The following is a 12,450-nucleotide window of genomic DNA, read 5'->3' on the forward strand; positions in this document are numbered from 1 at the left end:
TTGCACAGATAAACTTATTCCTGAAACGCATGAATCGTCAAGATATTGGATTCTATTTCGCTCGTTCTTACATAATAACGCCGAAATTCGTTTCATCTTTAGCAACAATTTCATTAACACTTTTTCTTTCATTGGTAACGATATTTCTGAACTAGTTCAATTGTCACAAATTCACAGTTGAAAAAACAGAAAACTTGTGATTCAACAAACAGTCAATTTAAAACGAAACTAATCAGTATTTCTGAAACAATGATCATTTTATTAAAATATCTTTTGTTATGACTTTATAATAGTACAAACGAAACATTCCAAATTGCCCAGATTGTTCAGGCTGCCAGGATTGTGATAAGAGGAATAGGTTCAGGTTCTCGAAGACAGAATGATGGGAGCATTCAAGTGAGTACAACTTTGCTTTCATATAATCGGACACCAAGTCACCCTACAACACACAATTTAGGTAATCTTTTCTCAATCGCACACAGTTTGTGGATTGGTTTATATATTCTCACCAAATTCATTATACAAATGGCTTTCGCGCATTTTGATTGATTTTCATCTGATGATGTTATACATCATCACTTCAAGATGCCATGATTATCGTATTATTTGGTTTCTACACATTCGCAGTTGCCAATTGTTTACTCGTTTTTAGTAATCTTTTCTCAATAGAGCACACGATTTATGGACTGATTTATATTCTCGCCATATTCATAAAACAAATGGCTTTCGTCTCATTGTCACCTATCATCTGATTCGTGTTAATAGATCTGCGGCCGGAGTGTTCAACGATGTTTATCTTCTTTCGTTCGATTCAAAATCTGTCGAGTACACGGACGAGGTTCGTTGAACCTCACGAACATTTTGAAATTGTTATAATGTTTTTTGTTTCTTTTTCCTCTTTCAGATAAACTTATTCTTATTGAGAATTAATCGTCAAGATATTGGATTCTCTTTCGCTCATTTAATTGTTATTACTCCGAATTTCGTCTCATCATTAGCGACAATTTCCTTACTCTTGGATTAGCTTTGGAACAGCATTCAATTGATCATCATATTCAAGATCACTCATCTTTAATTTAGCTTGAACATTTCCAATGTTCAGCTCGATATAAAATCTCATCGTTTCAATCAGAAATTTTCAACTGTCAATAGCCATGAGGACGTGATACTAATATTTACCAGTAAATCTTAATTATTGTTGTGTTTGTAGTTAAAATAACCACAAATTGACTTTGATTTGCTTCATAAATGTGTTGATCTAATTTAGCTTATCTTAAATGTATTTGTTTTCATCATTAATCAAACTCTTGTTTGAAGTTAATCATAAGACATTAATGGGAAAATTTAAATGTTACACTTTGAATGCGTGATCTGTTTACTTGATTGTCATTGTAAACGTGATTTATGATTCACTTTGTATCAAACAATTAAGTCTGATCATGTTGATTAAAAAGTAACAATTAATATACAATATTCTTGAAGAAAAAGTTTTATTTACAAAAAAAGACAAAAAGATAACTTGAAATCTATTAATATGTATACGTCATTGCACATGATTGTTTTTCGTTTGCATTACTTATCGTTTGTAATGATAAGTGAATTGATTTAATGATAACTTTGGGTTTAATCATTAACGTAAAGGGAGAAAAGAAAACAATTAACTTCAAGTCATCAACACGAAATCTGATCACATCTCTAATCAGATCTTTGAGGTGGTTGATAATCATTTGAAATCAATTAATGATGTTTGTGGTTGATGATTATGATTATGATTTTTGATGAGATTTGTGATTAAGATCCACTTGTTTGATCTCATAAATGATGTTTGATTTATCAGGAATAATATGACTTTCGGTGGGATGAAGTTTGATTTCTGTAGGATGTTTAAGACAAAAGTTGGTTACTGATCAATTGATTAATTCTGATGATAATTGGATGATTCTGGTGTTTTATCACCGCTTTTCACTGATGGTTGATTCTTTTCCAATGTTTCTGAACCAGAATCAAGAGTAAATTCCTCTAATTGTGCCGATAATCGTAATAATTGTTGGTTAATTGTTGTCCTCGGTATCTTGGGCTCAATCATCTCGATAACTTGTAACGTTGAATCTTTATTGAGGGAAAAGAAATGTAGTCCAGGACAAAGTCCTTGATTAACTAGATTAAGGCACAATTGTGTTGATTGTTCGATGGCAAATTGTTTAATTTGTTGATCACAATTTGAAATATTTTCAATTTTCGATTCCAGTTGATTACAGATCGGAACTTGGGTTGTTTTCATCATTCGGGTAAAAGATCGATAAGATGGAAAGGTAAATATTCCCGGTAAAATGGGAGCTTTTATATCAGCTGATCGACAGAGTCTAACCCATTGGGCAAAAACATCAACATTGAAAAAAAATTGGCTTATTATTAGATCAGCACCAGCGTCAACTTTGGCCTTTAAGTATTTAACATCTTCAGCAAGGGATGATACCGATGGATGACCATTAGGATAACCAGCGACCGCGACGACAAAATCGTTTGGAAACTCGGCTCGAATAAATCTAACGATATCAATGGCATGATTGAATTCCCGTTCCGTTGATTCATCTAAATCGTCACCTCGCAAAGCAAAAATATACTTGATTCCACAGTTTTTAGCTTCTTGTAGGAATTTTCTACCCTGATCGGAATCCATTAAATCTGAACAGGTCACATGAAGGAGAATATCGAATCCATAGTTGGTGATTATCAGACGGGCCAAATCAAATCGAGATAATGATTCAGTGTTCGATGTTCGGGAAGTACTTTTAGATGTGATGGCACAGAATAAGGGTCGATATTTTCTTAAATCACTGAGTAGATTTTCAAATCATTCAATGATTTACTCGATGGTGGAAATATTTTCAATTGAATAGAAGGGTAACTTGGAACTTTCAATTAATTGTGAAAATTTGGTGACACGAGATGATGATTTGATCGATGTTGATGTTGACATTTTGATGATATTCTTTGTTTTCAGAATGGAAACTGAAGAGTTGAAGTGAAACCCAGTTAATTGTCGAGGTAATAAATGTGAAAACATGAAAAAGAACTAACAAAAAGTGATTATCATGATAAAATTAAGATAATAGTGATGATGATGATGATGATGAGAAGGAGGATAAAGATATGGATTGTATTAAATATGATCACATAGATGAAGTTGATTATCTTCCAATATAATCAATTCTAGTTTTATGAATGTTATTGGAAACCAATTAAGCTGATAATTGAGTTGATAAGATGCAGAAAATGTAGCAATTAGATTGCAATTACTGTTGTTCACTTGCTGGTGATGAAAATTTCATAGTTAACAAAAAAAAGAAAATTAACCAAAATAGTTAATTGAGTTGACGATCGTGACGAAGATGATGATGATGTTGTTGTTGTTGAAGATTTGATCTTGATGTTTAATCAAACAAGAAACAATCACGTGGAGACTAAACATCAATTGGAGAGAGAGAGAGTCCAAGTTAACAGTTAATTGTTTGAAGAAATCAAATTAGATTTTCATCTTATCTCATTTGTAAGTAGAAACATAATTACACTTTTGTTTTAAATTGTGGAAAGAGAAGGAAAAACAATGTCAATAAAGGCACTTTCTCTGTCAACAAGCAACATGATGCCTGGAATGATGTGATTATCTTTAGGTCCTTTTCTGTGATCAGCTGATTTTCATTTCTTTTTTTTATGCTGCAATTTGGATTGGTTGTTGCAAAAAGAAAATAGAATCACCCAAACTACGCAGACTACGAATTTGAACTTTTCTCTTTATTCTTGGCAAACCATCATTCAATTAAGTTCTTCATATTCTTGTTTAAGAATTACTTCAAATGAGAATGGTTGAAAACTGTAACCGGTTCCGGCGTAGAATTTACTTTGAAACTCAATCCAATGTAACCTTAGGGCATGAAGAAAAGCGCTAAGACCTTCCATTAAAAGTAGAACGGCAACTGTTAAGCAAGCCCAAAATGCGAAAATGAAAAACATTAACAGTCCACCAGCGAAACCAGTGAACGTTGTTAGGCCAATTCTGAGAACCATATTCCATAAAACTTCACTTAATTGAGCGTGAGCTAAGCTCAATGCCCATAATCTAAGGTACGATGCTGTATGAGAAATCGATCCGAGGCAAGATTCAATTGTATGGATTACCTGGTGAATGATTATCTCTCCAAGATCAAATTCTTCATGGTTCTCATGATTCTCGACACTGTTAACCGTTACTTTCTCTTGTTCTTTGGGTACTTCATCGTTTAAAATTTCCATAGGAATGCCAACTTCATTCTCGATTATAATGTTATTATTGTTCGTTGGTCTAGAGGTCATTTGTTTACGCTCATCGTTGGCCTTTTTTAGAAAGTAAGGTTTAACACAGAGCATCCAGGGTATGCAGGAGAGAGCGATTATCAACAAAACTGTTTGAATAAACTGTTGACCCCAATACATTGGTGCTAATGAACATGGAGTATCTTCGTACTTGTAGAGGAACATGTTGATTAGAATAATCAAAACTGATGGAGCACATGAAGAGCCAGAAGAATCATAGAAAATCCATTTTGCCAAGATGAGAATATTTAGATAACCGAAAATGGAGATTGTGAAAATTATCTGAGGAAGAAATTCACAGTAGATATTCAATTGATTGTTAAAATATCGATGATTGTACAAACTAAGGATAATACCGAACAGCATTTGACCAACTCCAAGAAGAACTGAAAGTTTCATCTTATATGAATTGAGGAAGAGAATTTTATTCTCGGCAACTTGCCAAACAGGATCCATTCCAAACCAATATGGTGATCCTGAATACTCTTTACCAGGTTCTAACATCATCACCTCAGGGTATAAACCTTTGTCGGGTGGATGAGATGAGACCCATGATGAGCCGAAAATGTTAAATGATTTAGAGAAGATATCATTATAAATGAAACCCGTGTAGATGGAGAAAAGTCCCATCAATAGGATTAAATATCTTCCACCGAAAAAGGTAAGAAATATTTCATTTGTTGACTTTTTCGATTGAATGAAATTCTCTTTCATAACCATCCAAAGGCCGAAAAGTGTCATCAATAAGCCATGACCTGCATCTCCAAACATAACAGCAAATAGAAAAGGGAAAGTGATTATTGTAAAAATGGCTGGATTAATTTCTCGATAGGAAGCAACACCATATGAATCAACCAAATTCTGAAATCCTTGAGTAAATTTATTATTCCGATGAAATGTTGGCGGTATTTCCTTAGTTTCGATACAATTTAAAATTGAAGGTACGGATGATCCACTTCGATCTTTTCCTCTTCTCAATGCAATATGAACTCTTTCCAGGTCATTATTGGGACACCAACATTCAGCGATTAAACATTTCCTAGTAAGATCTAAATTGAACATGTTAAGCGAAAGATAGATCGCTTTTATTTTTCGAACCTTAACCTTCCATGTGTTCAAATGTTTAGCAGCCGCGGCTAATACTCGATAACGATGTTCAGTTGTCTGTTTAAGAACAATTTTCAATTCATCAACCCTTGAGGTTAAATTGGTGATCATTTCTTTCCGGGCAATAGCAGTTTCCGGGCAAGGGTAAAGTGATGCTCGAAAACCTTCACAAATCTTTTTCACTCGAGTCATTAATTGTTCTCCTTGGAAGAAGATGATAAATACTGATTTGAAATCGTGATCACCGGAAATTGATCTTCAATGGGTTCGTCGATAAAGGCTTGACGTAAAAAGACATTGCCCATACAAACGCGCCAAAGCATTCGTTCAAACGAATGCAATCGATCTCGACGAATTACACCAGTTACAAAGCTAAAAGAAAAGTCGAAGAGGAAGAGAAAGAGAGTAAAAAAAATTAGATTAGATATTGACAATTAACAGTTATACGTATGTATAGCAATAGATTACAGAATCAACAAGTTGCTGTTGGTCTTTTTGTTGGATTATAATATCAACTATCAAAAGATTATTGGATGATAAACAAGGTAAATAAAGGTAAAACTACCAATCGTTATTAAAACAAACTCACTTCAATTTAACGTGAGCATGGATTGAGAGGTTTATGGCATCATCTCCAGCTAATTGGGTCCAATCTTCACCTAGTCCAGTTCCTTGCATCTATTGGAGGAAGGAGAAAACAAAAATGGAAACTAAAGATTATAAGATTAACGGTAAAGAGATGAACGGAAAATTGAGAATTGATTAGATTGGATGGAGAAAAATTAGAGAGCATGAAACAACAGGGTGGCAGAATATGGAAATGGACTAATAACCTCAAGAAAAAATGCATGAGTTTTCTCGAGAATATGACGGAATTCACATAATTCTGAGAATGTTTTCTTTAAAGCATCCATGTTGAAATTAACTTGCTTCAATTCGTTGTCCAGTTTGGCCAGGGTGGTCTCTAAATCGATCATTTCTCTTGGTGGTGGTGCTTCTGGTACATCGCTGTTATCACAGATTGGTATCTCATCTCTCTTGATCTCTTTCTCAAGAATATCTGGAAAAAGAAAATGAAAATGAAAATGAAAATACAGAATAGAATTACGAAGAAATGAAATAATAATAACATGTTTCTCGACTCTATCAATTGAGAGGGTAAAGGTTAAGATGTACATACTTATCTTTCGCTCCATTTCCTGGCATCTCATGACTTCACTGATGAATTTCCGTTGAAATAGATACACATCAGGATTAAGCTAAAGAAGACAATTCTTAGATTAGTTCAATTGTTTTCACCAAGAGAGAAAAGTGTTTGAGAGAAAATTGGAAAAAAAGAAAAGAGATTGAGATTAAGAAGGAAATAGAAATTCTAAGATAAACCGGAAAAATGGAAGAGGTAAAATTAATAATCAATTTACATCACGAAATTGAACCAGACCAAGTTCACCCAATTCAGCGACACAAAAATAAGCAGCTTCGGATTGAAGAAACAATTGACAAAGAGACATCTCTTCACCTCTCAATAAACTTCCCATGGTTGCAGATTAACGGATATTTGGGATTATCCAGAAGATAAAAATTCTAAAAAAAAACAAAAACACTAATTTGCAGAGAGTTGATTTCACTTGGAGAGAGAAAAAAGTAACAACAACAACAATAAATGTAATTAGAGAGGAAAAATAATTTAAATTGTTAAGAGAATGAAAAAGGAAGAAAAAAATAAACAATCAAAGTGAATGAGAATTTGACAAAGAAGAGAAATAGAAAGTGAGGGAAAGAGAGAAAAAGGGAGAAAAGTGAGAGAGAAAATTGCGGAGAGAGAGAGAGAAAAGAGAAAAGTGAGAAAGTGAGAGATTGATGAGGTTACCAAACGATTAGATTATTGGGATGATTATGCAAAACACTCGACAGTTGATGGACAATTAAACTAATCATCTGGTCTCAAAATCACAGGTAAATGTTTTCACTTTTAATTACAATTCATTTTTCCAGGTAATGGATCTTGGCGATTGTGGTGGATAAACAGGAAGAAATTATTTTCTTTGTCTTTTTTCTCTCCTTTTGTTTGTTTCAATTGCTTTTGTTTTCTTATCGAAACAATAACAACAATTATAACTGTTTTCACCCTTTTCTCTCTCTGTGTCTCTCTATCCAGGTAACAATCATTTACTTGATCAACTGTGATTAGGTAAAAACACCAAGGTTGGAAAATGGGTGTACCCCTGAAGATAAAATCTCTGGATGGAACATTGGAATTGAATTTTCTTCTTCTCTGTCAATCTCAACATGATAATTTTCTATCACCACCATGGGTTTGTTTTTTTTTCTTCTATTCCTAAATCTCTTGTTCTTTTTGTCTCCATCTGATTAACCGTTACATTGTTTTCCATTGTCTTTCATTTCTAATTCTAATGGTACCAATAATCCTTCTGATTGTTGGTCACTTATTCCACTGGCCTATAAACACCGTTTTCTAATTACTCTGAGTTAATTTTTCTTTCTATTCTGTTTCTTTTGTTAGAATCTTTTGTTTTTCTAATTGGATCATATTGGATTAAAATCTCCATATTCTAAGTTATTAGATGGATGGAATTTCCAATCAACCCATGATGAAGATGCAGGCGTTTTCTAACAATGAGTGTTGGTGTTGATCACTTTTTCCCCGCAGTTGATTGATTCATTGAAAACACCTCACTCACTGATTGGAAACGATGAATAATATTAATAATCTTGGATTATCTTTCCAATGGAAAATGATTTTGAAGATATGACCTGATTTAATCTTGGATCAAAGATTATCTCTCTGTGTGTTTTAATACTTTAATTACGCCCATGATTAACTGGATCTTGCTGATATCGACAAAGAATACACAGTAGTCGAGGAAATAATTAGTTCCTTGATAGTCTATTGTTAATCCAGGTGAATAATAATTAGTAATTATCATGTTACAATTTTCCGGATCTATTGTGTTCTCAATGTTTTTACAATTTCTTTTCTCAATTTCTTTTATTATTTTCCATTCATGTGAAGCTTTTACCTGTCCCGATAAAGGTAAAACTGGAGCATCTCAAGTTCCTCTTATAACATCACTTGTTGCCCATCAAACTGGATATCAAACTAAAATTGAATTGGTCACTGGTTCTGGTCATTTATTTACCATCGATGAGACTTTTAATCAACTGAATTTCGTGGGAAACGTTAAGGTTAATGATGGAGCTGGTTATCAACATAAATTTTTCTGGTACCATCTAGAAGCCAAAGAATCATTTTTCGTTGGTATTGATCAATCTTGTTCTGCCAAAAATTTAACTGATAATGTTAAAAAATCAATTATCAATGATTGGCTAGCATATAGTAGATTATCAGATGAAACGGACATTTCAAATGACCCTCAAGTCTTAGGTCCAATGCTTTTATTTACTTATATGAGAAGCAAATTGGATAATCTAAGATATTTGGATAAAGTTAATCTTGATGGTCGTCAAGTTTATCAATGGTTTTACTGTTTAAAAGACGACGGACCTTATATCGATGTTTACTTTGACTCGAATAATAATTTTCCAGTCCGTTTGGTTGCCACTTATCCTGATGATCCAACCCTTACCACTACTCTAAATGTAATCACATTTGAACCTTTAACTAATCAACTTAACGATTTGATTACTTACCCTTATGGTTATGGTTGCGAACGACTCAACCCCTCGACTATTGTGATCCCGCAATTTGCTCAGGCCGATACTTTTACCTTGGACATGGAAGCTGCTCTCTTTTTCACCCAACCTGATCGATCGGCCGTTACTACAGCACGAATAGCTCGATACCAAGGAATCTATTCATATGATCTTAAAGAGAATGGATTATCAAAGCGAATCGTTCATGACCCTAAACTTTTGATTGATTTTCAAATTGATCCAATTTCGGGTTCATGTTTTGAAGATCAAGCTTCTAATGGAGCGGGTTATGGATTCACTTACCTTCGTTGGCCTTATGCTGAAAATGAAGCCTACAATCTTCTAGATGATTCGGTTCTTAATTTGGAGAGTAAAAAATTAAATTACATGGGACAAATTGTCGAAGAAAATAAACGTTTGGATATTTTCGAAGCAAAATTGAACTCTTTTTTCGCTTTTCCCGATGATGCAAAATTCGATGGACTTGTGACCTACTTTTTCCCTGCCATATACGACAAAAGACAATCAGTTCGCAATCAAGCTCCATTAAGAATGGTAATCAAACCTTCCCGTGAATTGACTGAAATTTATGCAGTTAAAGTTGTTGAAAAAATAGATATTAAAGTGATAGAATACCAAGAAAAAGCAATCGATTTCGAGGACAGATTTGACATCTCTGAATGTTTCGATAAACCTGAAGACTACACTTGGTTTCAAATTGTTTTCTCTGGTAAAAATGACGACCTTGAATCTTGGAAAGATCAAGACGAAGTATTAAAATCGATAACCAGAAAAGTTCTTTCATTTATTCCCGAGATTCGAATACCAGATATACAAGTTTCGTACCTTGGAAGTGTCGTTTACATTTCGTGTAAACTATTGGAAAGACCAAGTTATCAATACGATTTCTACAAGACTCCTGGTTTCACAGTCGAGAATCCAACCAAAATTATCCAGCGAGATCACGAACAAGATTGTGGTGAAATTTGTTCCGAAGATGAATTTTGTACCAACTTTGCGTATTGTAATAATCTCGAGTGTCGTTTATTCAGTTCAACAAAGGGAACAACTTATCCTTTCATCGAGGAATCAACTGATTGTGATGGATTTAGTCGTAATAATTATTTCGTTTCACCGAAAACTCAAGTGGAAGCAATTTCCTTAAATCGTCCAAGAGTTTAATCCATGAGATTAAGGCGAAAATCTCCAAAGGAGAATTAAATGTAAAAGATCCAAATCTTTCGGCATTAGATTTGTTCATTGTTTCGGGTCCAGATGAACTTGGTGATCCAGATAAACTTTTCCAAGATGACGATGTTGGACTAACTAATATCGCCGATCATTATCAAGTCTTTTTGTCGGGCCGTCGATTGTCCCAAGGAAACTCGATGCTTGGCTTAGATTATTCATCTTGTTTAAACGAGTGTGACAACGATGATAATTGTTTAATTGTGTCATTTTGTTCATCACGAAAAGGTGAATGTATTTTAGGCAATTTGACAGAAAATATCAACCAAGAATCAACTTATTCCAGTGAAGGATGTAATATATTATCAAGTGAGTTAAATTTGTAACATTTTCAAATAGGAAAAAGGAAATTGATTTTTGGCAGAAATAATTAGTTACCACTAATTTAATTGTTATTCAAGTAAATTATGTTGATTGCAATGGTTAATGATTCTTGTTATTAATGTTTGTGTTGCCAAATCGTTTTGCTTTCACTTGAATATATTACATAATTGTTGTTTACATTATATGTACTTGATTATTGTTTTATTTTCAACTGAACTTAATTGGCTTGATTACAAACTAATCGCAATTGTCAATCTTTAAACTCATAAGATATTTGATGTTTTTTTTTGCTTTTCGAAAAGATTATCAACAAATCTTGTAAATTGTTTGATGTAGTTAGTCTAATACAAACAATCAATGTGAATTTAAATAGTAATTATGATTTGTTTTCTTTTCAGGATCATATTCATCTTTCTTTAAGAAACTTCCGGGTCGAAGTTTGATCTTTGATGCTGAGCAAACTTTGGAAAACATTAGCGTCGAAGACTGTGCTCGAGCTTGTGTCCAATCATCATCTAAATCATGTGAAGCATTTGATTACTGCCCTGAGGCTGGAATGGTTCAGAACTCAAAGTAAGAGTGATTTAGATTATGATTAACTTTCAATTCTCACAATTAAAATCAATCTCTATTCCTAATTGCAGAACTAAAATCAAAGCTTGTTTCCTTCACACTTTTCATCTTGCCAAAGACTCAGCAAGTGCCATTGATGGTAAAATCTGGAATTTCACCGAAACCCAATGCGATCATTATGCAAGTGAGTCTACAATTCATACATTTGATTGATTATTCTTAATTTTTCATTGATCTCTTTCCCCTTTACAATCAATTTAGAAATACTATCAAAAGATTACAAGCAACTTGTTGGTTACAAGTTTAATCTTAATGAGGAATCAATGATCTTACAAACTTCCGATGTTTCCCTTGAAAATTGCGCTGGAAGCTGTATAACTACTGGTAATTGCAAATCATTTGATTATTGTGAAAATCAATCACAATCAGGAATGATTACCTCTAAATGTCGTCTTTCTTCAATTAAACCTGATGCAAAATCAAGTAAATCCTTAGAAAGTTCAATAGAAAGATGTTCAATCTATGTTACCACTTATGTTGATCCGAATACAATTAATTCATCAAAATCTCATTCGAAAGCTTGGCTTCTCATTTCATTGAGTTTCTTCACATTTATCATCGCTTTCACTATTGGTTTGGTTGCTGCTCGATATTATTATAAACGTTAATCAAGTTTAATTACTATTAATTTATTAATCTTCGTGTAAAATATTCAGATGAAAAAGTACAACAATCATTGTGATTTGATTTGATAGCCTAATTAACTTATAAAGATCTGTAGAAATCTTTAATCAATTGTAAACATACATTTCCGTGTTTCCTTAATTATCTGATGCTTGATTGAGAATTGTTCATAATTAATCTCAAATTACTGTTTTTCCCTCTAAAGTGAAAGATGATATTCATCTCATGATAATCCATGTTAAATTGTTGATCATTACATGATCAACACGGCGATTCGCTTAATCACAATCATAATTGTAATTAAATTTTATTTCCATAAGAATCAATAATCTTTAAAATTATCACTTTTCTTGAATTCATGAGTCACAATCAAATCTAATAGCCAATTTCTATCTAATTGATTGACTTTTTATCGAGTCACTATCAGATAATTAAAGTGATGATCAGATGAAAATATAAATAGAAAATTGATTATCATTGTTGTTT

General features: G+C 33.1%; 3 protein-coding genes across 3 annotated transcripts; 1 reads left to right on the forward strand and 2 right to left on the reverse strand.

Moving 5' to 3' along the window:
- Window positions 1-1,483: 1,483 nt before the first annotated feature.
- LOC128387501 (methylenetetrahydrofolate reductase (NADPH)-like) lies at window positions 1,484-2,858 on the reverse strand. The gene has a single exon (XM_053346710.1). It carries the CDS (start codon window positions 2,678-2,680, stop codon window positions 1,916-1,918), a length of 765 nt encoding a protein of 254 aa, XP_053202685.1. The 5' UTR covers window positions 2,681-2,858; the 3' UTR covers window positions 1,484-1,915.
- Window positions 2,859-3,482: 624 nt separating this feature from the next.
- LOC128387498 (V-type proton ATPase 116 kDa subunit a 1-like) lies at window positions 3,483-7,460 on the reverse strand. Its single transcript, XM_053346708.1, is given in 6 exon segments — window positions 3,483-5,711; window positions 5,714-5,832; window positions 6,050-6,138; window positions 6,294-6,520; window positions 6,641-6,719; window positions 6,882-7,460. Coding segments are annotated over 6 exon segments (2,526 nt in total). The 5' UTR covers window positions 6,999-7,460; the 3' UTR covers window positions 3,483-3,816.
- Window positions 7,461-8,389: 929 nt separating this feature from the next.
- Window positions 8,390-12,281, forward strand: LOC128387497 (uncharacterized). The gene is given in 5 exon segments (XM_053346707.1): window positions 8,390-10,285; window positions 10,288-10,692; window positions 11,106-11,280; window positions 11,352-11,464; window positions 11,542-12,281. Coding segments are annotated over 5 exon segments (2,979 nt in total). The 5' UTR covers window positions 8,390-8,406; the 3' UTR covers window positions 11,949-12,281.
- Window positions 12,282-12,450: the final 169 nt, after the last annotated feature.

Source organism: Panonychus citri, unplaced genomic scaffold (genome assembly GCF_014898815.1).
Source record: "Panonychus citri isolate SS breed McGregor unplaced genomic scaffold, ASM1489881v1 Contig00090, whole genome shotgun sequence".
Classification (NCBI taxonomy): Eukaryota; Metazoa; Arthropoda; class Arachnida; order Trombidiformes; family Tetranychidae; genus Panonychus; species Panonychus citri.

What these genes read in the sequence shown, in the direction of transcription:
- LOC128387501 (XM_053346710.1), bottom strand. Translation starts at nt 2,680, where the DNA reads ATGGATTCCGATCAGGGTAGAAAATTCCTACAAGAAGCTAAAAACTGT.